This window comes from Pyxicephalus adspersus, chromosome Z (assembly GCF_032062135.1).
Source record: "Pyxicephalus adspersus chromosome Z, UCB_Pads_2.0, whole genome shotgun sequence".
In the NCBI taxonomy this organism is placed as follows: domain Eukaryota; kingdom Metazoa; phylum Chordata; class Amphibia; order Anura; family Pyxicephalidae; genus Pyxicephalus; species Pyxicephalus adspersus.
Window position 1 is genome coordinate 69,078,563 of NC_092871.1, and position 26,291 is coordinate 69,104,853.

The 26,291-nt window shown below is 37.1% G+C and overlaps 1 protein-coding gene across 14 annotated transcripts in view; it reads right to left on the reverse strand.

The window, feature by feature from the left end:
* Positions 1-26,291, reverse strand: part of DENND1A (DENN domain containing 1A) — a 651,854-nt gene that overhangs the window by 418,362 nt on the left and 207,201 nt on the right. For all 14 annotated transcript variants that reach the window (XM_072430328.1, XM_072430340.1, XM_072430333.1 and 11 more), the window contains one exon: positions 15,053-15,163. In XM_072430328.1, the coding sequence (XP_072286429.1) occupies positions 15,053-15,163 (111 nt within the window). The remainder of the gene's footprint in view (positions 1-15,052; positions 15,164-26,291) is intronic.

Sequence of the window (26,291 nt, forward strand, 5' to 3'; positions counted from 1 at the left end):
GGTTTTCCAGGAAGTTGGAAAGATGGCTATGCAGAAATTGCACCTTGATGCTCATGTTGCAACCAAGCATTTTGTAGGTCTTCAAGAGTTTCTGGACAATTTCTGTGTAATTGTTTGCTCGTTTGTTTCCAAGAAAGTCCTTGACAATGGCTTTGAATGACAACCAAGCATTCTTTTTGACTTCTGACATTTTTATTTTTTCAAATGACAGGCTAGGAACTACAAAAATGAGGCACTTGAAACAGTCTCCTTCAGTTAAAAAAGCTTTAACAAACTGCTTCATCAGACCCAGTTTCATGTGCAGAAGCAGAAATATAATATTCTTTCTATCAACAAGTGGCTCATGTAGAATGTTTGGATCACCTGGTTTTAGGGCAGATCTTGGAGGCCGATTCCTTTCCACCCAATGCCTCTCACGAGCTCTGCTGTTCCACATGCAGATAACAGGGATACTTGGTGTATTTGCGTTGCTGACCAAGAAGGAAGCATACCATTTAAGGCTAAACACAGATGACCCAACTGTGTTGGTGATATTACAACAACTCAATGGCTCTCCTTATGTCTGCATATTCCTCACAAAGAGAAACTGAATGGCCAATTGGGACTGACACAAATATTTTGCCATTGTGAAGGAGGATACACTTTAAGCTCCGCTTTGAGCTATCGATGAATAGTCACCATTCAGTTGAGTTCTAGATTGGGATTCACAATCCCTCTTTTAAACCATGTACGTTATGGCAATACACAAAGTCACTGTCAGTTCTAAAGTACTGCAGAAAAGCAATTTTTCTGGTTCAAAAATATGATACCTTCCTTCCTTTTTCAAGTAAGTTTTTCTCATGCAGTCTTGATGCTAGGAGTTCTGAAGTGTTCTTCGATAGTGCTGATCAAATCCCTTACGAACAGAGCCCTCTTTAATTTCAAACTCTTCATCATTGTTGTAACCTAGTTCATAATCATGTTCCTCAAGAGAGGGTAGTGTAACAAAAACCGGCCAATGGTAGAGTAGGATACTCTATGTTACATTTATTTTTCTTGTTATATCCTGAAGTTTTCACTATACAGAAGTAACAGACATTGAAATTACCCCCTGGCTCTCGCCAAACCATAGGTATACCATATGTGATCTTCTTACGTGTTCCCTTTGTCCACATCTGTAAACCCTTGACACACTGTTTGCACACCTTATGAGGGGCGCAAGACTTATCTTAATCACCAAGTTTAACTTTAAATTATGCCAAATAGGCTTGCTCTACAAATGTGCTGATGTTCGCCCTTTGACTGGGAATGGTAAAACTGCCACAGATATAACAAAATGAATCAAGGTTGTTTAGGCACTTACGACGAGAAACAGCAGAGCCAGACAAGATCTGAAAGAAATTTTGCTTATCCCCTACGTAGAGCTGTCCACGACCTCTGACCACACTGTCTTGCGTGTAAATGAATAGCCTATACAAATCCACGCTTCAGTAATTGCATTAATATAAGCAGTGGAGAAAAATCCTGACGTGATAGAAGAAAACTAACTGCACTTTCAGAATCCGCATACCTTTTTAGTGTAAATAAGCTTAAAAATTGAAGTCAACAAAAAATTTGTTCAAAATTGTTCCCCAGTGTTATTGGTATTACTGAATCAATTATACCTCAGGAGCTACAAAAACTATGCTCTACTGATATCCTAAAAGGCTTTAGGCCTAAAGCCCTCCTTAAAGGTAGAGGGCGCCCATTGGGTGGGCCCACTTAATCTCCAGAAATCTACTCCATGGCCGATCGCTATGGAGTTTATCACTAAGCCGTTTACTATGATTTCCAGCACAAGATTCAATTGCTTCGGGCATATCGCTCCCTGGGCGAACATAAAATCTTAATATTTTCAGATTTATGTGGCCGGCACTTCAAAAATGTGCAGGGCATTTTCTGCTTCCTGCAAGCTGTAAATTGCTAAGGGGATTAGGTTTACATTCCTATTCCCTGCTAAACTAAATATTTACCGCTAACAGTGGCATCCATACGTTCAAAGACCCTCAACAAGCAACAACCTTGTTAACACTCTTCCCGATGCCTCCTTACCAGCTCATTCAAGCCCGCGCTCCCCTTCGTCACCATGGCCTTCTTCACAGCTTACAAGCATTCACCATGTAAGTTTCCAAGCAAATTATGAACATTGAAATCATCATTATTAAAGTTACTATGCGATATTGCCCTCAGACATATGGACCTTCAGCATTTGTTTTTGTCATTTTATTTAGACAAGTGTGGACTGCTCAATGAACTTAGGCATACCTATATTTTGATGTTAAATCATCAGGAGTGGCGGTAGATTGCGATGGTTATGCCTGCAACCTGATGTGCTACTAAATCATCAATACTGGAAAAGTACAGCCCTTGCTCAACTCACATTGGGGAAAAAAGGAAGTTTTTTGCAAGATCTTTTAGTTAGTATCATTTTTACTTCTTTTCTTTACAGCATTTGTTGTTACCTTGTTTGGTTTCCCCCAGTTGTTTTGTTTTTCCGCATCTCAAAAAAGAGGGCTTATATGGTTTTTTATCTGATGGTCAACAATTCTCTGGGTTATACTGGGTAGCTCAGCAGGGACACCCTGGGATACCCATTTCTGGCTCAAAAACCCTTTATTCGAATTTAACCCAAACACTTTTATTGAAATCAACAATCCAAACTGTTGCAGGTGACTTTAATGCTGTCTCCAATGGTTTGGAAGACCAGAAACCAGTCCCACGTAAAGGCAATATGTCTTACAGGAATAACTCACTTTCAGAATTTTTTGACATCCACCGCCATGGTAGATACCTTCATCCTTTTGACAGGGACTTTACCCACCATTCGGCAATCCATTCTACTCTATCTAGAATAGACCTAATTTTAGTACCTGATGCCCTGCTTTCTAGACCTACTCATGCTGAAATTCACCCTATAGTAATTTCTCAATATGTTCCAGTTTCTTTTGTTCTTCAAGAGGATTATCTTTACAAACCAGATTTTGTGTGGCGTTTTCCCTTGCGCTTGGCAAAGGACAAAAAAATTTAACAATATTTAAAATACTGGTGGATGGATTACAAAAGTAACAAAGCAGTACATAAATCTGATCCAAAATTATACTGGGATATAGCCAAGGCAGTACTGCGAGGTAATATTATAGCCTATAGTTCCAATTTATGCAAGCAAACCATGCAGAACTATATCGACACCCGTAACAAAGCTAGAGAGGCATATAATCCTCACAAATATTCAATGCTTCCTGTGGATTGGGATAAGTGGAAACATGCTAAACGTGTTTGTGATGTTTGGATTACAAAATATGATCTGTTTAGATCCTACAAAGAAATGGCATTTTTTTGTTTTAGTAATAAGTCTGGTAAATTGCCTGCCAATCTGGCAAAGGTTATCGTCCAATTAAACCAGTGGCGACTATACAAGATACCGAGGGCTTGTCTCACCGCTCATCGCCATCGCTAATGTGTTTGCTACCTTTTATGAAAAACTTTATTCTCCTCAAGGTTGTGAATAATAAGCTGGCATACCATTTTTAAAATCAATTAAGTTACCCCAAATGTAATAATCTGATCTGCAATATTTAAATTCCGAAATTACTTCAGTGGAGGTACTAAGAGGGATTAAGTCATCTGTCAATGCCATAGCATCTTGACCAGATGAATTTACCACTGAGTTCTACAAAATTTTGTCACAAAATCTGTCTGATACACTAGCTAATTTATATAACATATGCTCCCTAAAAAACAAATAAGATCCACTGGATCTGGGATCTTACTGTCCAATTTCTCTCATAAATCAGGATGTTTTGTCCAAAATACTGGCAGATCACTTGGCACTGGTGTTACCAAAATTAATAGATATAGCTGAGTCTGGTTTTGTGATAGGTCACTCCACCACTTTTAATTTTCCTAAACTATTGCTGGTACTGGAGCAAGTTAGATTGTTCGACACCTTCTACTCATCGGCAGTTTGTTTGGCGCATAGAAGGCATTCATCAGCATCAAAGAGGAATGGCTCCATTTAGTGATGCAGGGATTTGGATTTAAAGGCCATCTTGTATCATTTTTAAAGGCCATGTGCTCTTCCCCGAGAGTACAAGTACAGTACATGTAACAGGTGTGCTTTCTAGTGAGTTTTCTCAACAAAGAGGCATGAGACAGGTATGTCCCCCGTCTCTAGTTTTCAAGCCTTTAGCTAGATCTTTCCAATAACACAATATTTTTAAAGGCTTATGCATCGATCACAGGGAGGTTAAGGCATTGTTTGTTGATGACGTAAATTTGTTTATGAATAATCCCAGAAAGGATCTACTGAATCTTTTTAAACAAATTAACCTGTATGGGCTTTTTTCTGCTTTTCATGTAAAGAAATTCAAAAGTAAGATGTTATTTTTCAATAATCAAATAGTAAAAATAGCTCATCACACTCTTACATATCTGGGTATTCATGTATTACAAAATGTACCCAACATCTATACACTAAATTACACCCCTCCCCGCTTATTAAGAAAATTATATCCGAACCAACCGCATGGAAAAATCTACCTCTTTCTCGCATGGGTAGGTGCCATCTGATAAAGATAAGCTTTGCTCAGTATTATATCCCTTACAGAATCCGCCCTTCTTTCTTAAACATTTAGATGTCACCAAATTACAATCTGTGTTTACTTCCTTTTTATGGCAAAGTAATTCCCATGCCCCATGTCCCATGCAATGCTAGACCTAAATTGTGCAAAAATAAGGAATGTTTGGGCTTAAACGTTCCTGATCAAAGGAACTGTTCCTAATCTGGCATGTCTCTTAAGACACGCTAGGGACTGGTGGCATGATATTTAATATTACACGGACACTACAGTAGAATCCGCAGTTCAGTATGGTCATCTGTCCAGAACTATAGCTAAGATGGCTCCCAAAGACTCATACAAAGAACGTTGGGCGTCTTTTTTAGGCCTTTCATATGACACGCTTGAAATACTTGAATCATGTTGGGCCATAGTTAGAAAATCCATTATTAGTGAAAGATGGAGAGAAATGCAGTTTAAAAATTATTTATAGAGCTTATTACGCAAATGATCTTCAGATTAATCCTGCGGCTTCACTTAAATTCACGACTTGTCCGAAATGCAATATGCCATCAGGATCATTAGAACACGCTCTGTGGTTATGTCCAAATATTAGGGTATTTTGGGACTCTGTCTTTGTGTCCCAAGTTACTGGCCCATTGCAGCAGGTTACTTACTCCACATTTAGCCCTTTTCCAAATGAACCAGCAGCAAACTAGTTCTAATTTTCACCAATATCCAAAAACAAAATTTGAACATCTCTGTATATTGGCAGGTAAGAAATGTAATATGCAGAATTGGCTCAGCCCAATACCGCCTAGTCTAAGTCAGATACAACAAAATTCTGCATCATTTGATGCTAATAGACAAAACTTACATGGACACTCACCCCGCTAAATTCTTTGACACTAGGATAGCATTTTTAAGAACAAATTTACTCCCTGAACAACTAGAGGATAATTTAGAGGCTTTCCATGATTCATCATGGTATCATCTTAGGGCTCTCCGTGCATCCACCAGCTGATCTCATGTAATATTAAGTGGTGAATAATTGTATTTCTACACGTTTTTATTTCGATGTTGTTGCCCAGTGTGGTAAAAAAGAATGTCAATGTTCTGATTAGCAGGGTAATGTATTCTATTTGTAATTTTGGTTATAGTTTTTTTTTTGGTTTGTTCTCATATTTTTATGTTTTTTTATCTATACCACAATTTTATTTTGACATCCTCCTTCTCCAATTTTCTAAAAAAGAAATTATATTGATCTGTAGAAAACAATGGACATGATACAAATTTAACAACATTTTTGGACTTTTCCCCCGTTGTTCTTTTGGGAATTAAAATATTCACTGTGATTTGATAATGTGTTATATGTTATTTGACTATGTTTCCCTTCCCCTAGTTTGAAATCCCATAATAAAAATTGTTAAAAAAATTAAAAAAATGGAAGGATAGGGAGACCCGAAAAATCTTTTCCTTTCAATGGGGATGGTTGCCAAGCCTTGCCTAAATGTAAACAAGTATGAAAGGAATAAAGGAAGAACTGTTTTTTATGTCAACTATGATCATTTACTCAAAAATCATATGGATAGACATTCTAAGGTAGTCAAAGTTCAACTGAACTAACAATCACAATATATGTATTTATAGAGAACAAATCACATGTTGGATGTGCGTTAGTTGTCCAAAAGATAACAAAAACACTTTCAGAAAATAATTTGTCTCATTTTTCCCCTGATGGGTTTTGAAGTGTGGCTTCCCCGGGGGAGGATAGAGACCAAATTTAAAGTTCGAAGTGGTGTGGGTTTGCTTAATCTTGACTGATTAAGATAATGGAGCAGGAGAATATGGGAGTATATGAATTGTTGATTCAGGGGAGAGGTTTGCAGTAGTATGTATACTACTGTCAAGGCCTCTCTGCCATTTATCTGTGCTTTATCTTTATCCCCCAATACTTTATGACTGTACTATGCATTTGACACCGTACCCCACAGACGGGTAATATGAAAGTTAAGGTCGATAGGTTTAGAAAAGTCAATCTGTAAATGGATAGAGAACTGGCTTAAAAATCACATCCAGGGAGTTGTAATTATTGATTCATACCCTGAATGGTCTAAGGTTATTAGTGGTGTACCCCAGGGTTCAGTGTTGGGACCTTTACTGTTTAACATTTGCAGATGACACCAAACTATGTAAACGAATTAAGTCAATACAGGATGTCTATAATCTACAAGCAGACTTGGATGTACTCTTTGATTGAGCAGCGAAGTGGCAAATTACATTTAATATAGATAAATGTAAAATTTTGCACTTGGGAGCTTACAACATGCATGCTTCATACTGTCTAGGGGGAATACATTTGGGGGAGTCAGAAATGGAAAGGATCTGGGGGTTCTGGTAGATCATAGACTTAATACCAGCATGCAATGCCAAGCTGCAATATCTAAAGCTAGCAATGTACTTTCTTGTATTAAAAGAGGAATAGAATGCAGAGATGGAGACATTATCCTGGCCCTGTACAAAGCATTGGTAAGACCACATATACATTATATGTTGGAATATACAGTCCAGTTTTGGGCACCAGTTCACAAAAAGGACATTGTTGAATTGGAGAGATTGCAGAGAAGGGCAACTAAATTAATAAAAGGAATAGAGGAGCTTAGCTAGGAGAGATTAGCTGAACTGAATCTATTCTCCCTTAAGAAGAGATGTTTAAGGGGGGATATGATCACCCTGAAAAATTTATAAACGGTCCATATAGAGAACTCTCTTCCCCATTATTCACTTTGAGATCATTACAAAAAACAAGAGGGCATTCTTTGTGTCTGGAGCAAAAGAAGTTTAAGCTACGGATAAGGAAGGGATTCTTCACTGTAAGGTCTGTGAAAATGTGGAATCAGCTCCCTCAGGAAGTAGTTTTAGCAACTGCTATAGATTGCTTTAAGAAAAAGCTGGATGTTTTTCTAGAAGCACTGAATATAACTAGGTATTAAGGCTTTAAAGTAAAAAAAAAACAGTGACTGTTGATTCAAGGAACATCCAATTGCCTCACGGAATCAGGAAATAATTTTTTCCCCATTGAAGCAAACTGTAGCAAGGTTTTTTTCTGCCTTCCTCTGGACCAGCAATGTCTTAGAGGGTTTTATATCTGGGATATGTTTATTTCCCTAGTGGGTGAACTTGATGGACTTTTTCAACCTAACATACTATGTTACTATGTATGACTTTTATTATGTATTGTCTGTTGTACAGTGCCACAGAAGATGTTGTGCGTATATACTTAAAAATAATTTAATTTTCAATTTCTTCCCCTATAATAAAGCACCTGTGCAAGTGTTAAAAACCTATGACATCCTTTGTAGTACATCCCATACTTCTGTATTGAGTTTGTATTGTGTGTTTGTATTGTATTTTATAATGCCCAGTGTCATAAAGCCCAGTGTAATGTGAGGATCTCGTGTTGTTTAAGGAAAGATAAAGGAAAGAAATTAAAGCACATTCGCAATGTGCTGATGAAACCAAATCTTCACTAGAATAACAGCACTTTCAGACAGGTTGTTTCATAAGATGGGAGCTTAATGCCACTTAGGTTCCATGAAGCCTCTGACAGATAAAAGATGCTGAAAACCCAAAAGTGCCATTTCCTTTAAAATGGCAGCACATCAATACCAAGAAAAAATAGCTTTATTCTGTTTAAAGTTCACAGCTCTGCATTTCAAGATCTACCAGTCAATAGGATTGTGCGTTTCCATCTCCAGAAAAAGAGTGATTTCTTATTCTTTGAGCTGTTAATGTGTATTGACTGATTTTCTTTTTGGACAGTAGAAATGGGGCTAAGTAAAACATGTTTTCTGAGGAAGTAATAAATACACAGTAAGGTCTTATAAAATGTAATTTTCATCTTAGATTTGTTTTTGCAGCGTTACTTCTGTTTTGTTTGGGAGTCAAATAACTAACTTATAAGCTTCTCAAACTCAGAATGTTCATATAAAGTCCAATAACAGTATTTATGGCTTGTTGAAAAATATTCCTATGAATGGCCTTGATCTCTTTATAAATAAAGGTTTTTACTTTGCGCTATTTAATACAAATTTGAGGTTTTAATTCTTGAACTTTACCACAAAACACTTTATATTTGGCTCCACCCTTTGATGGGTAGTCACAAGCATATTAGCCTCTTAGTTTTTCTCTTTATAAACCATGGTACAGAGAAAAAAATAAGAACTGCAGGTGTCCAACTATCAGGGCTGACAGTCCCGGATGCCTAGCTATGGAAAGTAAGCGCTACAGACTCTTTTTTCGTTTTGTTTTGTTTTTTTAATCCTTTAGTCTGAACAAAGCTTTATTAGCCTAGTAGGCTGGAAGTTGGGATTTAAGGTAAACAACTTTTATCTTTATCTGTTAATGTTTTTTTTTTTTTTTAGGGTTTTTATGTCAGTTCAGTGAACATTATGTGCAGCAATAGTGAAATAACCACAGTTTACCTTTTAAACAGCTTTAGGTATAAACAAAGGCCTACTGTTTTTACATTTATCAAAGTACAAGCAGGAAGACATCTGACAATGCTCCTTTGGAAGAAAGGAATATACAATAAAAAATTTTTCAAAAAAGAATGACATTTTGGTAAATGTAGTTTTTGAGTGACAGGTTCATATTATTTACATAGAAAAATAAGAAAATTTTGACAGGTAAGGAAAAAAAATACTAAAACAATCAATTTGATATTTGATATGCAGGGGTTAGTATAAATTAAATGCAAAATACTTTGAGTGTTGTCTTATATATAAACCTAACTGAACTAAAGGACTTCTGATGAAAATGAAAACTCAGTAAGGGTCCCGAGGGCATATAAAAAATCACAAGCCTTTTGGAAGTTGATAATGCAGAAAAAATGGAGTGGAAAATGCTGCTATAATGCTGACCAGGGCCTATAAAAGTTTTAACTTAGGGTAGACTGTGTGTTGGACTCACAATTATATTTAAAATGTATCCTAAGAGAAACGTTTTTAATTTCTCTGGGAAGATGTTTAAGTGTTAGAGATGTGTGGCTGGTTTCTGATCAAACACATTGCCTCCCTGCAAAATGGAGAAACCTTAGCTTTATCATTTGTAATATAGCAGGATCCCTATACCAATGGGAGAGAATTTTATATCCAAACTCCAGATACTGAATTGCTAGAGAAGATTTGTGTGCTAGGTACAGAATGCACAGAAAACATGCACTGCCTACATTCGTTGCTACAATCATCTTGCTTCTTTCTCTCATCTAATAAATTGCCCTAATAATGAAAAGGGAATTTAACTGGTTGTCAAGGACTTTACCTCCCCCTAGGCAAACCCCAACCATCTGAAAATGTTAAGTTTCTTATTGCATACTTGTGTGTTTTAAGAAATGTGAGAGGTAGGGATGGCCAAATTTGACTGAATTCATAGAAGAGAAGGGGAAAGGTGGAGTATGGAGCCAGCAACATACCATTTCATGTGCTGTTCCAAAAGCAGTGTTGGGGAATTGAGCCTTAAAATTGTGGTTGAATGGTAGTATTATCTTGTACCATCAGGAACTAAATGTACAGCTTTCTGTTATAAAAGGAACACTTCCAGTCTCCCACTTAGTTTTAGAAGCAAGTGTTGATTCTAAACCTGAAGATGTTCTCATCATAAGTGAAGTATGAGAAGGGATGCTGCAATGTTGAAGGCATTTTTTCATGGAATGGCCAAGGAGAACAAAGGTTAAAAAAAAAGTACTGGAATGCCCAAAATGTAAGAATGGTTTCCAATGCTTTAGCTTTTTTTTTTTTTAATTTAAGTAAGGGAACAAAGCTGGGTAAATATAGGCTCTTGGGTTTTAAGTTAATGCAAGTTCTAAGATAGAGGCCCATCAGAAAGAAAGGTTTTGTGGAGACAAGGAAAATGATATGACACGGACTGCCTCTGTTGATGAAAGGTGGAGATTTTACCTCACGCTCACACTTTGCTAAAATAGTTAGACGTGAGGTTTCTGGTTCTATAACAAGTATGCTGCACAAGCAATTTATTTATTAGTAGTCTGATGGTTTGGCTGTGTTTTAAAAACATTTTATATTTAGTGTTTTTCAAAGAGGGAAAGGAAAGAGACCAAAAGAAAACCAAAGGGAAAATGATACATTGAAGTAAACATTATTAAAAAACAAAAAACAGACAAAGAACATCAGACAATAAAGAACAATACAGGATAACCAGCCAAAAATGGAAAACGAGGAAAATGGTGTTAATAGCCATACAAAAGCAATTGCAAATATTAACATTTTCATCAGGCATTGTATAAGAAAACAAACATAAGGAAAAATCAACAACAAAATTACCTAGCGCACCCAAAGCCTTAAGTTATGGACTCTGACCCTAATGAAAAAGAACTTCCAATTGTGTTTTAAAAAGTGGGCTCATATAACAGTGTCCCAAACATGTATCATAGCCAATAAACAGTAAACAGAGGGGGGGGGGGGAAGCATGGACATAATATGGGGGAGAAGGGGTTACAGTGCCCTGGAAGTGTTAAGACATTTCAGATCATAGGGTGAATCATTGGGGGGGAGAGAGCAAATAAACAGGAAGCAATTTAATTGTGTAGACTGGATCTAGTTCTGGGAGGGGTTATCAAATTTCCTGGGACTTGAGTTTCTAGTCTGTCCGGTCACGGCACCTAATCCAACAAAGTGGTAAACTGAGACCAATAAAACCAAGTGTTATAAAAACTTTCTATTCGGAGGTTAAGTTTTCCATGCAATGTATTGCATTGACCCTTCTCAACCACAATTGAATGGGTGGCAGTTTAGGCTTCTTCCAATAAGCAGCAATACAAGAGTTTTCTGCCACTATAAGGTGCCTCAGCACTGAATTCCTATACCTTTTCGCTGAGAAGGAGTTATGTTGCAGGAGAAAGAAAGCAGGCCCCGCCGGGATCTGAGAATCCGTCATCAGTTGGACAATGTCTCTGATCGAGGACCAGAAGGGTTGAAGAATGGGGAAATCCCAAAATACGTGCAGGATAAAACCAAGTGCCGCTCGGCAGTGCCAGCAACAATCAGATACTTCCGAGATGTATTTATGGAGTTTTTCAGGCATGAGGTACCATATGGACAAAGTTTTAAAATTGGACTCCTGGAACCTGTTACTTATGGAAGCCTTATGGGTCCACATTAAGATTCTCTGTTTCTAGTCCCCATTAAGAGGGAGCCCCAAATCTGGCTCCCAGAAAAATAGGGTGGGAGATTGGCTGGATGGGAGTCCTGCAAAAGGGTGTAAAGTGCAGATAGGGTATGGTGGGTACCTCCCTCACCCACACACACACAGCTGCTCAAATGGTGTAAGAAGTCTTTCAAATGACTCTGAAAGGGGTAAGGTGCAGAGAAAATGTGAGTTGAACTGGCCTCCAAAAATCCAATCCAAAAGGTTGTGTTGTTGAGGTCAATGCGGACCTATCCACCCCACTTTTTTGAAAAAAGGAACTACATAGCTCTAAAAATTCCCCTTGTGTACAACTTTGAGAAGATTTATATGTGCAGAAAAATGGGGCATATATAAAAAAAATATTAAAACATTTTTATTGATACATCATGTTAAAATCAAAAAAGGAAAGTTAATAAGCAGTGTCCTACAAAAGAGGTACTGTAATCCTATATTTCAAATATGCAGACTGACAAGAAGATTTTTTTAAAAATATTATCATACATAACATAATTCGGTACACTAGTAACAAGTCTCACAAAAAAGGGCCAAAATATCGACACATTTCGCCATATAACACCCTTCTTCAGGATGAGGCTTATTGAGAGACCTGAAATTCAACAAACACAATAGTGTATAGTATAAAGATCTTGCAGATTTTGTCTAAAAATCTAATTTTTACTCACATACTTACATAGATGATACTCACTAGTAAATATAATGATACCAGGTAAAACCAAATTCAAATATTACTTTCTAAACGCAAATGCCGCACCAATACCGTCAATTACTCCTAAACCGCCCATAGATTTTGGTTTTAAAGCTGGATATTTTAGCTCTCTTAAAAAATGGTCCTAAAAAATGAGCTAGTCACCTTAATAGGTAGGGTTTGGAAAATGTAAAGGAACCTGGGAAGAACATTCATTTTAATTATAATAATGTGTCTCTCGTCCAAGAGAAGGCTTTCTGATCCCACCTATGTAGATCTTTTTGCAGGGAGCCAATAAGAGGCAAGTTTTGTTGGAGAAAAGATTATTAAGGTTGCGTGTTATTTTGACCCGCAAGTATGGAAGTGAATAGGATTCAAAGCTAAAGGTGAAGGCATGTTTAAGATGATCACACTGTTTACTGGGAAAGGTGATATTCAGAGCAGCAGATTTAGAATAATTTCTAATATTTCAATAATTTCCATATTCTTCCAGGGCTTTGAGTAGATTTGGGAGCGAGGTGGCGGGGTTTGAGATTGCAAACAAGAGGTCGTCAGAGTATGCAGCTATTTTTTGAGGCTTAGGGCCAAGTAGCAACCCTTCAATGAGGTTCAGTGAGGTTCTCATGGTACGAAGTAGGGGTTCAGGTGTCAGACTGAATATCAGAGGTGGCAATGGACATAGCTGTCTTGTGCCGTTGGAAATAGGGAAGGGAGCGGTGGGAGGTGAGTAAATGGAGTGGATCCAAGACATCGTGTTGGAACCTAGACCAATGTGCATAAGAGTTTGATCCAAAAACTGCCAACCGACACTGTCAAATGCCTTCTCTGCGTCGGTGGACAGTAACATAAGGGGTACCTTTTTAGACTAGGCGTTATGAATCCAATTGAGCACCCCTGTGGTGTTGTCTCTGGCTTCCCTGCCGGGCAAAAAACAGCCGGGCAGTTTGGTCATAATGGATCAATTTTTTAACTGGTCTAAACAGTCTGGACGCCAAGATCTTCGTAAACAAAATTTCAGATCCTGGTTTAACAAAAAGATGGGGTGTGAACTGCTACAAGAAGAAGGATCTTTTCCTTCTTGGGAATGACTGTAATAGTAGCCCGCAGTGAGTCAAGGGAGAACCCCTTCCCGTCTGGTATGGTGTTGAACAAAATTTGAGGTTAGCATGTCTTGAAAGAGTTTGTAATAGGAGAGAGGAAGTCCATCAGGACCTGGTGTTTTGCCTATGGGGGTGTTTTTCATGGCGCCATGGAGTTCCTCCTCGGTGATAGGATTTTCAGCGTTTCCCTAATTCTATCATTGAGAGTTGGCATGTTTGAATTAGCTAAATATCTGTTGATTGCTTCTAGCTTAGCCATGTTTTGAGAGGATGTGGGGAGGCTGGAGATATTGAAGAGATCAGAATAGAATTTGCCGAAACAGTCTGCTTTGACATTAGTGTGGAAGAGTTTTGCACCATCTCAATCAGAAATAAAAAGCACAAAGGAGCAGGCCTTTGGGTCACAGAGCATTGGCCAACATGCGACTGCTCTTATTCCCATATTCATAGAAGGCCCTTCTGCAGTTAGCAAAAGGGGCTTTAGCTTTAAACATATACAAAGCTGGCAATTGTTCACGTAAAACCTGTAACTCCTTGCCCTTATTCACGTACCTGAAGGCTTCTAAGGTACCTATATGTTTCAGGAGATTTTCAATCTCAAGGAGATTTTCCGTTTCAAAGTTCCATAACTTGAGTGTTAACAAGGTATTTCAATAAATATTGAGATGAGTGCGTGATCAAGAAGTGATTGTTTTGATGAAACAAGAATGTACTCTATGTAAGTCTGAATGTGGCAGCCAAAAATGGTATATCCTCGAATATGAGCAGTGGGGAAAGGAGTAGAATGTGTAGTCCCATGAAGTGGGGTTGAAAATTCTCCAGATATCCATTAGTTGAAATCTTATTAGGGATCTGCACGCTTGTTTGCAGTTGCGCGGCGGGAGTTTACCTGAACAGTGAAAAGAGTCAAGTTCAGGGTCAGGAGTGTAGGTAAGTCTCCCCCAACACTAGCAGACCCTCTCTAAAGGATTCCAAACAGTGGTGATAGGCATGCCACCTTTCCAGAGTTGGGGAGGTAAACTGCAGCAATGTAATAAGGCAACCATCTAGAAACCCCTTAACAAACAAGTATATGCCCTCTGAGCAGCGCATAACATCCCTACGTTCCCAGTTGAGTGAGGCAGATATGATTTGGCAGTTTGAAGCATTCACAGAAAATCACGATTAGAGAAATCAAGGAATTACAAGTATTTGCGATTCTTCAATGTCCCAAGCTAAATCAGATATGTACTGTGAAAAATTCAAACAATTTTATTATGTTTACATAACATTCACAGATATAAATGTTGCACAGTCAATACAGAGCTGCCCATCTGTAGTAATGACCTGGATATTGCAATTTATGATTTAATGTTTGAACATACTACCCATTGTCTTACTACCCATTGAACATAGTTAGAGATAACAATTGCAAAATACTTTATTATATGTGTATGTATTGTTTAATGAGCCATATAACTACTCACCGTGCTGAGTTTGCTGCAACAAATAAGGATTCTGCGTTCATACAGCATACTAGCATAGAGGTGCAGCATATTATTCACATCTACGGCCACAAAATATTCTGTCAAGTTCCTCTGTAAACACAAAGAAAAACAAAATACCTTTTATTACCACTGTCAGGCAAAATAATTAATATATATTTAGGCAATATATACCGCCTGGCATCACAGTTCTTCACTGTGTATAATGCCTGACCACTGGCTCAAGACACTTCCACCACTAAGAAAAAGAAGATGCAGAATAAAATAAAAAAATTGTAGTTTGTAAAAGGAAATATAAACTGAGAACAAGTATATCATTGTCCCTGTTACAAAAAGAGATCAATTGTGCAGGGCTCATAAATGCATATCCAAACACTCTAAAATAAGTTAAAAGTTGTGAATGCATACATTATTATTATTATTATTATTATTATTATTAATAAACAGGATTTGTATAGAGCCAACATATTATGCAGTGCTGTACATTAAATAGGGATTGCAAATGACAGACTAATACAGGCAGTGATACAGGAGGAGAGAACCCTGCCCCGAAGAGCTTACAATACATATGTGCAAAACCGTGTACCCTTTTGACCAATCCATATTGGACATTATATATTTTGCATCTTGGAATCTGGTTATCCACATAAGTGGGAGATAATAAATATGGTGATTTTTTTCACAATGTTCATTTGCTCACAAGAAGTTCTCTGTGGTGGCGGTGGTGCACAGAAAAATTTGGACATTTTTTGCAATTTTTATGTTTATGACAATTTTCACCTTTATATTGCACAAAATTCATGAACTGTACTAGAGACGTAAAGACAAGGGAGACTCAGCCTGACTTCAGTGTAGTCTTAGGTTGTATGAGGCAACCGAGCCATACGCTTCAGTATTGTTTTGACTATTACAACAGTCACCCCGGTCCACAAATAGTGATTCTCATCCAATTGTTTTATTTTGTTTATTTCTCAGATGCTCTTTTAGGTAAGTATGACCTTAACAGTGTATTTTCTTTATCTGTTAAATTTAATGGCATTAAATAGTTTGACTCAACTATCATTTCTTGTTCGTCTTAGATTCGAATGAAATAAACCCATAATGAGTGAGAAAAAATAAACAAATATTTTGCATTTCTTTAGTAATACAAAGATAATGCAACTAGTGATAATAGTTACAATAGTAATAACTCACTTAACTGTGTGCTGATCAATGAATCAGAGCCTCCACAGTCCTTGTGAGGCACCAATTAGAAGATCATTATTTTACAAATGTGTTTATTCTTTTAAAAAAAAATTCATATTAATGGTCCACAGGATTTAAAATGATGAATTTAGTGGTCTGAGGTCCAAAAATTGGCTACCACTGTTTTAGAGTGTTTTAATCCGCATACCCGTTCTCCCACTCTTCTACACGGTTATATTACTTGTGTTAAAAATGTAAATAAAAAATGTTGGTGATCGGGCCACTTTATATGGTATTAATGTGTATTTTTAGTTCTTTAAAGTTGAATTACAAAATGTTCCGATGTATGGTCAGTACAGAAATACCCTTTTACATTTGTGGTGAATGAAGGACAGACTTATATTTGAGGTTAGTGATGCAATGCCCACTTACTATTGCTCAATGGTGAGGGATCCCCTTGAGCCCTTATACATTGATAGTCATCAGAGAAGAGTGTCCTTTTATTGGAGAATAACTTTTCTCCTATTGTACTTTTGACTTGTTTGCGATTTGTTATAATATATAGTTTAATAAGGAACAGAATTGATGAAAAGAAAGTAACAAAAGTAGCAGCTTTTTCGGTTTTCAAAAGAATCCGTAAGGGTTATAATCCTAGGCCACATTTTTTAATTTTGCAAGGATTACATAGGTATGAAAAGTAAAACAGTAAATATCAGTACAGGAAGATAAAAAAGGAAAAGCTTTCTACTTGTATAACAAAATAGGGGATCATTAAGGTTTTGACAATTTGTGGTTTGGTGTAAGTGGGTAAAGTATGCATTTAGGATTCCCATACTGTAAAAAAAAAAAAAAAAAACTAACCAGTGTCTCACTAAACAAAGAGGCTTCAGTCCAGTCCATCCGGAACACAAAGTTACTGTGATATTTTTGAATTTCTATGTCCCTATCTCCATTATCACTCTTGGTAACTACGGTTTCCACCATGTGGTTGGGTTTAAAACTACTTTTTTATGGTATTTTAAATAAATAAAATATAAGGGTCTTTAAAGGATACTTTTGTAAAAAAAAAAAAAAAAAAAAAAAAAAAAAAAAAAGAACTACTGTGCTTTTATCAAATATCATTTTATTGTGTTATTCAATGACATGCATGAGATAAAATTAGTATGAGTTTTTAATACCTTGGACCAGTGCAGCCTTCAAAGTCCTAAAATTTCAGAAATAATTTTTACATCATGATGACAGTCCAACTGCAGCATGCATATAAAGCTAGGTGCCTTTCAATATCCCCTGCGACTCTTACCTTTCCTCAGACAGCAAGATATGTGGAGATGCACAAAAGATAAAATTAATTATAAAATCAATGATAGGTGCATCCCTGAAAGGTAAAAGATGGATTAGCATGTCTAGAGGTACACATTTATAAATGAATGCTTCTTACACAGTTTAAATCCTTTTTTAAATATATTTTCTCTTAAATAAAAATGTGCACTATATATTAAGACAGAAGATGCAATCTTGATTGGTTAATATACTGTAAATTTAAAGATACATATCTTACTAGCTAAGTTAGGTGACATTCTAGGGGAAGATCCTGGACCCACTGGCTTATACTGGGCAAAAAAAAATAGGCTTGTTTAAACACCTGCCGTCATTTTAAATATATTATTATTATGGAGTGAGGTGGTATTTAAACCCCCCTAACAAGTCAACAGAGGGGATTTTTAGGTTGGGGACCAAAGGTTACATATAAAAGAAGCAGCTACCACTGTGGCAAAAGATAAACAGATGTGATAATATTGAGAAACCCCATAAAGGGAACAATCTTGGTGTTAATATTCAAGAAGATTAATTTGTAAAGGATGCATTTCTTTAATAGGATACATTTGTTTACATTTTACAAAATTAAAAAGCATGTTGCTTTGTATAAAATTCAAAATATACTACTTATACATTCGCTTATGAGTTGTTTATTTTTTGGCCATCATTACAATACGTATTTTGCAAAATTACCCTATGAAAAAAACTAAATTTTATCAGGTGGCATTCTCCCTATATAACAATTAGGTCAAGCATCTAACCTTTTAAAAAGCCAAAAAACAATAATTTACAAACACATCCTAAAGCAGAATTAACTTGCCAGATAGGCAGGCTCTTACCATAATGTGTAAGTAGGTGAAGCCAACATGCACATTATGGCAGATTTATTGTATACACTAGCCCAGTGTTCGCCAACCTTTTGGACCCCCTGAGTGACGTCATGATGGCAGAACCCACCCACTCTGAGCCTGCGATGGGAGAGTGGGCGGGTTGTGTCCAGAGACACAACCCTCCCACCGCTTTGAGCCTGCGATGTCCCTGTGAGACATGGTCAGTGGCTCTAGCCGATTAACCCCCCCCCCCTCAAGGGTCCTTCTCCTGACTCTGCTGGGGGGCAACAGCCAGAGCCATGGACCAACAAATTTTTCCTACAGACCACCAGTTGGCAACCGCTGTACTAGCCCGTCCTTAAGTGGTCACGAATATAAACACTGTATGTGTGCTTTAACAACATTATCCTGGTACCCAACTAAGTTTTTAGCACTTTTTCAGATGTCAGAAAAACATTAGATTTTGTACATTGCACCACTGCATACACACAGACAAGAATTTAGTCAAAAGAGGAAGAATTTTGGTAAAAAAGACATGCAATCCCAAATCCTGGCTCTATTCTTGCATCTTAGAGATGACAGGAGAAGACTGCATATGTACATAAATTTGAGAATGTGTAAAAGAATAAAGGGAAAGGAATTTCTAGGTAGAAAGACTTTTTTTTTGTTTTTTTTTCTATATACACTTTATACAATGTTGTGCAAAAGTCTATGTTCCTAAAAATAGGAAAATATAGTATTTAGGGTTCCTAAAATTTTCGTATTGCGTGTGATTGTGCAAATATGTTTGTGCACATGGGCAGGACTATTTAAAACAAGCACTGCCTCAAGAGATTACCTAATTGTTTTAGCTTAAGCCCACAACCTATGACTTGATAAGAGTTTCCCTATTCTTTTTACAGACCTGGACTGCCTTGTTACCAGCCTTTGACTGCAGTCTACCAATCTTGACCCTTAAATATTGTCTGCTGATACTGTACCCCTGCTGCTTGCTGGATCCTAAAGCTGCATACACACGTGCAAATATAGTCATTGGAAAGGATTTTTCATGATCCTTTCCAATGATTAAGCACTGCACGATACATGAATGAGTGCTGTACATACAGCACCGTTTTGCTTTATGGAGAGGGGAGGTGAAGAATGATGGAGCGGCACCCCGCTGAGCACTCCCCACCTTCCCTTGCATTAGGCCCGTTCATCTATCATCCGTGGATCTGCCTGGATGGTCGTTCAGACGATGGACGACTGGTGCTGTACACACGCCAGATTCTCGTCCGATATCGGCCCTGAGCCAATTATTGAGCGAGAACCACTGGACGTGTGTATGTAGCTTAACTCTTGTTTACTTTAAATGGTTTGGTGTACTTGAATTGTTTGGTGTATTGCTTATTTATATTCAGAAATTATCAATCAGATACACGAGGAGGTACATTTGCAAAATTTTCTAGGCTAAGGTTCTTCTAACTCAACAATAGCTGAAATAAATCTCAACAAATGCTGTTCTGGCTCAAAAAGGGTTACTCAAGCTATATAGTCTCAGGAGAACAAGACCTGAATACCTGCTTCTGGCTGAGCTGCGTAAAGTCTTCTATAAACACCACATTTACTGCAGACTATAAAAGAGCAAGAGCCTGATCTTAAAGAGGTGTTTCACTTGGACGTAGAACGCAGAGCACTTGTTCCAGATAAAGGCCAAATTCTATCCTCTCTCACTTCATAGACCTAAAGAAAACTTCCAGGTGTGATGACGTTTTATGGAAGTATAAAAGAATGTAATTGAGCTTTTTGAAACATATTTATAGCTAGTGTTTAAACTTAAAAAATGCATACGTGTGCACAAATATATTTTACGCGCATGCATCAGTAAGTATATGAAGGAGGTCAGTGTGCCAGTGCTAACAGTTTGATTCTCAAAAATTTGTAATTCTTTACATGTAACACGTAACATGAAAGCACAAACTATAAGTCTACATGATATTTATAACAGACATACCACACTTTAACTAGAATGTACTGGAGGAATAGAAAGTCATCTAAAATGTATTTCAGTGGCGAATTGCATTGACAAATGATTAAATGCATGTAAAATTCTCAAATATTCTAAATACTGAATTTTAGCTTTACTATCAGTCTTGCACCAATGTACATGCACCACCCTGTACTGAAATTACATACTATTGATTTCACTGTGCCAATATAGGCTTTTTACAGTTTGCATTACAAGCAGCAGCAATTTAGGTCTAAACATTTGCTCTCCAGCCTTACTGCCATCAGCTTACCCCTTTAATTCATTGGATTTCAACTTTAAAAGATGGAGGCCCGCATCAGATGTGGATGTTACCACAGCTCCCATTTTTTCAGGAAGCTATGTGCAGCATGTTGGCCCTTCCCACCTGTCAAACTTCATCCATTGCCTAAAAAAGCGCAAAGACCAACTGATTATGTCAGTGGAGCTAGAACACAGTATGTAAAAAAAATATAAATGTTTAATTTATTAATGTAACTATAACGGTAACAATGAGGGGAATGAAAAAACAGGGAAGGTGAAATTTAAGGTAATTTAATATTTGGTTTAATCCACTAGTCTATGAAAACAATGTATCTGCTCAGAAAACGGATATTACTGTACTGTTGGATATCTGAAGAGGACATGTATTTATGGTATAAACCTTTGAAGTAGGTATAAACCTTTAAAGGTTTATAAACCAAGGAGCTTAATAATTATGTATCAGTGTCTGCAGGAAGCAATATTTACGTGTCATGTAAAATACAGATGGTTAGGCTAAATGTAAACATTCTAAAAGTCGATTATATAATAATAAATAAACTGAAATAGCTACTATATTGAATTAAACACATTCATGTATTATATCTGGAAAGGATAAAAAAAACACCAAGTCCAAGTTGGATTTAATGCCTGACTACAGGCAGATAAAAACTTTAATATTGCCTCTAACTAACACATACCCAAATAAAGTGTACTTGGGAGAAAAAAGGGACAAGAAACCTAAATTTGACTTTGCAAAAGCCTATTGAAACGCCTCTACAGCAGAGATCAGATCAGAAGTAGCATGAAGTGATAAATGATCATGCTCCTGTGTTAGAAATATTTTGAGAAAATCTTAGAACAGAGTGGCTAAAATGAGCTTATCAATCCCCTGCTTCTTAACTGTTCAGTCACAGGTTTCTGTAAAGAAAGCCAGGTGCCAAGCTGGATGTTCTGCAAGGCAAAGTTGTGTAAATCTCTGGAATGGATGGAGTTATCATGTATGTATTTCATTTTTCTTGTTATCTGTTTGCCTGGAGTTAAGGCAGGTTCAGGTTAAACCAAATTATTTTGGCCCAGATGTACAGCAAGGGGTCAATATCTGCTATGAACACAATAGCAATACATAGTTGTGGGGTACTAATATTGGGGGAAAAATATATTTAGTGAACAAAACCATGTGCTAAAGTTATTACTCCCTAAAACACATGCCTATAGGTAATTTTTGAGACAAATGAGAAACCTGAACTAAACATCATATGAATAAAGTATGAATTTATATATTTAAAAAAGAGAATCTTAAATATGATGCAATTTTACAATGTGTCACTATAGGCCTTGAAGGAGATGTCCATTGAAGACATAGAACTGATGTGTTCCATTTCATCACAGCAACAGTTCTTTGTGCACATTTGTATAATTGCATATTTTTACCACTAAATGTTTCCGTTTTCCAATAATAAATTTAATAACCATAAGCTCTTCTTGTAAAAACAAGGGCTGGAAAATACAGACATAGTTGTATTTCTTATGATCATTTAATCGCTGGGCTGCAGTGCCAAGCTGCAAGAACTGTTTATATGGTGTGTGGATTTGGCTGTATTCTTTGCATTTATGTCTGTTTCTGTACTGTTTGGCACAGCATTAAACAATCTGATTATAGCTTGGCTGTTTTAGGGTGAATCCAATACCAAAACAGCTTAACACCTAATGCAACATGTCTGCAAATCCAGATTCTGAGAGCAACTGTTCAACATACATAAAGAGATAAAAAATCTAAGGTTTTTCAGGTAATATTTATTGACCATACAGTCTAACTCAATTTTCTGGCATGGTAGTATGAAATACAGGTTTACAAAATCATTAACTGGCCAACCTCCCTCTTTTTAATATTGTAAATGCATTTAAAAATTTAATTTATCTCATTGTCTTTGATGCAATGATCAGTTTATTTTTAAAAATATACATGGCATATGTCCAATTACAATAATAAGACATAACAGTTTTGTTTCAAACTCATGTTACCTATGGTTAGGTGGTATGGCATGGCTTCTGCCTAAAAATGGTTTACCTCTTTCAACTTAAAAATTAGGGAGGGATATACAAATTCCACTGAAGTCACCTTGGCAAGACAGCATAGCTTATCTGGTAACCTAGCTTGTCTCTGATATAGTTAAGCAATAAAGATAGGTAACTGTGCCATTAGCCTGTTTTTCATACACATTCCTCTCCAATCTTGTTTTGCCACTTAGGACTGAACATCCCCAACTTTGGGGTTAAGCTACAGCCTCTGCTTAGTCCCACTCAACAAGTGTCACCATGTTCTTTCTATGGCTATCCAAGTACTGGGAAAGCACAAGTTGGCAGGTCTAAAGTCTTATGGGAGAGGTCATAAAAAAACAACATCTTTTTCTGGCTAATAAATGAATAAATAAATAATATTATGGCTAATAAATAAAGTTCCTACTCCCAGATATGACATATACTTCAAAGAAAGCATTTACTGAGAGTGGAGACAGCTAACACTGACCATTCCTATACAAAATTGAAGAAGCTCTTGCTGTTGATATTTCCTCTGCTATATTTATGTAAATAATGACACCTAACAAATAAATACATTAAATAAAAATGATAATTAAAGGCACGTTTTAGCTCATATTCGCAAAAGTCAGTCGTCAAACCATTCTTGAAACATATAGTCAATCCACAGTTGCCATGTCAGTTGGGCATTTCTCAAAACAGTCCAGGACCAGATCCACCAGCTTCACATTTACAAAGACATCTTTCATACACGCTTTGATCTCTCCAAAGTTAAGCCTGGGGGATTTCCAGGCTCTAACTATAATCAGTTTTGCCACATTAAATATATGCATTAACAATATTTGCACCAGTCTTGGGTGATCCCCCAGGCCCATCTGAAGCAGGGCCAAGGTAGGCATTCATGGGAGTGCTAGTAAAAATCAAATTGGCATAACGGAAAACTGTCGCCCAAAATCTTCGGGTAACAGGACAATCCCACCAAATGAGGTGCATGGAGCCCAACTCTCTACATTCCCAGAAACACAAAGGGGAAGACATAGGGTATATTTGAGATAGCCTCAACGGGGTCAGGTACCATCTAAACAGCACTTCCTCCCAGAGTATATCCAGCCTTCCTCCCATTGGTCCTTGGAGAGTATAATCCAATTCTTGAATAATTTTGTAAACTAAGACAAGGAATTGAATCAGCATAACAAGAACAATTTGAATCAAATAAATTGTACGGAAAAGGTGTTGGTTCTAGACTGGAATGAGTGCCAAGTTCTCCAATAAAATTAGAATTTTGTTATATGTGCGATTGCTATTGGCAAATGCTTTTTGGTAACAATAATTTAAACTGACTGTACTTGTGACTTCATTTATATTAGGAGGTGAGTCTTGGTTCCATTACTACTACTACTAACAATAACTAGTCTTGCAGCCAAATAAATAAGAGTGATAACTCTGAATGGCAGCGGATAGTTATCTATACCAATGTTTAAAAGAGCTAGTTCTGGTAACATCTTTATTGGAAATTCTGTAACTGTGTTCAATAAGCTGAAAACAGTTTTCCAAAAGGATTGGATACAGATACATTCCCAAAACATATGGATATATGTACTTAAATTTCCACATTTTCTCTGGCACATCGGAGAATAATTAGGGGTAAATGTAGTCAACCTATAAGGTGTTCTATACTATCTAGGAAGAGTTTTCTGATATCCCTCCCAATGGTTTATACATTTTGTAGATTTAGTATAGATAAGATAGCCGTTTTCAATTTACTTAACGGGAAATCAGTCTTAAAATCTGTTTCCCATACAGAAAAAATGAGCAATTTATACCATTTGTCTTTATTCCGTTGTAAATTGTAATATATAGATAACTCCCTTTTTGTTAGTGGTTGTTTGGATACAATCCAAGAAATTACTGGGTATTTTAATATATTTGTTAAGGAAGGATTTCATCAGATGCTGTATTTGCCATAATGTATACCTATTTGATATGATGACCATTTTGGGCAGATCAGAAATGTACCTATATCCTGAATTTATCCAATTAGTCACATTCAGGTTGGTAATTAGGATTACAAATGTTCTAAGAGGGATTTGCAGCGAAATTGTATTTTTTACAGTTCTAGACATTTTGGACAAAATTTTCAAGGCGAATACCATAGCTTCAACAGTAAATAGCTTAGGGTACTTAATGTCAGATCTCATGGATGTAGCCATTGAAAAAGCTAGATAATCAGATCCACCTAATAACCGTTTAATGAGCCACTTCTTATCATTGTTAGGTAAAAGAGTTTTTTTAAATGATCAATGACAGTTGCTAAGTAGCAGTCATAAATAAATGGCAAACCAACTCCTCCTACCTTTTTAGGGCGAGTTAGGAATCAACTAGCAGATCTAGGCTTCCTATTGTTCCATATGAATGAGTAAACTGAATTGATTTAGTATAGTGAGTAGGCAGTGTGATTGGTAATGTGCGAAAAATATAAAGAATTAAAAGTAACACACATCTTGTATGTGGCAATTCTACCCATCCAGGATAGTTCTATTTTACCAATTTGGTGAGATCAGCTTGAATTGCTTTTGTTAAAGGTAGGTAGTTAGCTTTATAAAGGTCTGTACTTGGGTACGTTAAGACAATGCCCAAATAGTTAATGCCTGTTTGGGCCCAGGTAAAGGGATACTTCCTACTTAATTCTGCTTGTACAGAGGAGGATATGCCCATATTGAGATTATATTTAGAAGTTAATTTTTTTACTAACTAACAATACTAAATTGGTCCAAAAGTGTCATCAAAGCATTCAGGGAAGAAGCCAGCTCAGTAAGTAAGTATGACATCATCTGCAAATAAACCAATAACATGCATATCTCTTGTTAACTGGGATGCCTTCAATTTTGCTATCAAGTCTATCAAGATATATTTTTTTGGGCAAGTGGTACCATGGCCAACAAGAATAAAATGGGCAATAAAGGACATCCCTGTCGTCAGGAACAACATTAACGACAACAAAAATTTGGACTGTAGGGGATGTGTACAAAGCCATATTAGCTGAGAGAATTGGTCCACGAAAGCCAAATGTCTGGAGCGTCTCTTTACGATAGCCCCAGTGTGGGCGATCAAACACCTTTACAGGGTCTAAAGTAATAAATACTGATGGTGTTAAGCAAGCGGGTGTGGACCCACTGTGCCACTGACTGGGTATGCTCCAGAGGGGCGTAACTAAGCCGCTACCAGGCCTTCACTAGAGATGGTGATGGTGGGGATAGGCTTGGGTTGCAGGGTAGCTGCCAGGTGCCACTCCAGAGCAATCCCCAGGCCAGTGGCAGCTGACCACAGGAGTCAGGATACCCCGTGCAAGCACCGAGGGGCTTGCGTGGCCAAGAAGGTGATGGCAATTGGACAAAGTCCAGAAACAAGATCCGAGGTCAGGGTCAGGTGGCAAACAGGCAAAGTCCAAGGGTAAGAAACAAGGTCCGGTACACAGTAAAGCAAACAGGGAAACACCTTTGCACTAGGAGTTACACAGGGTAAAACCTTGAGATTGCTCAGGCAACTTCCTGAAGTAGGAGGTGCCTTTAAATACCTGCAGAGA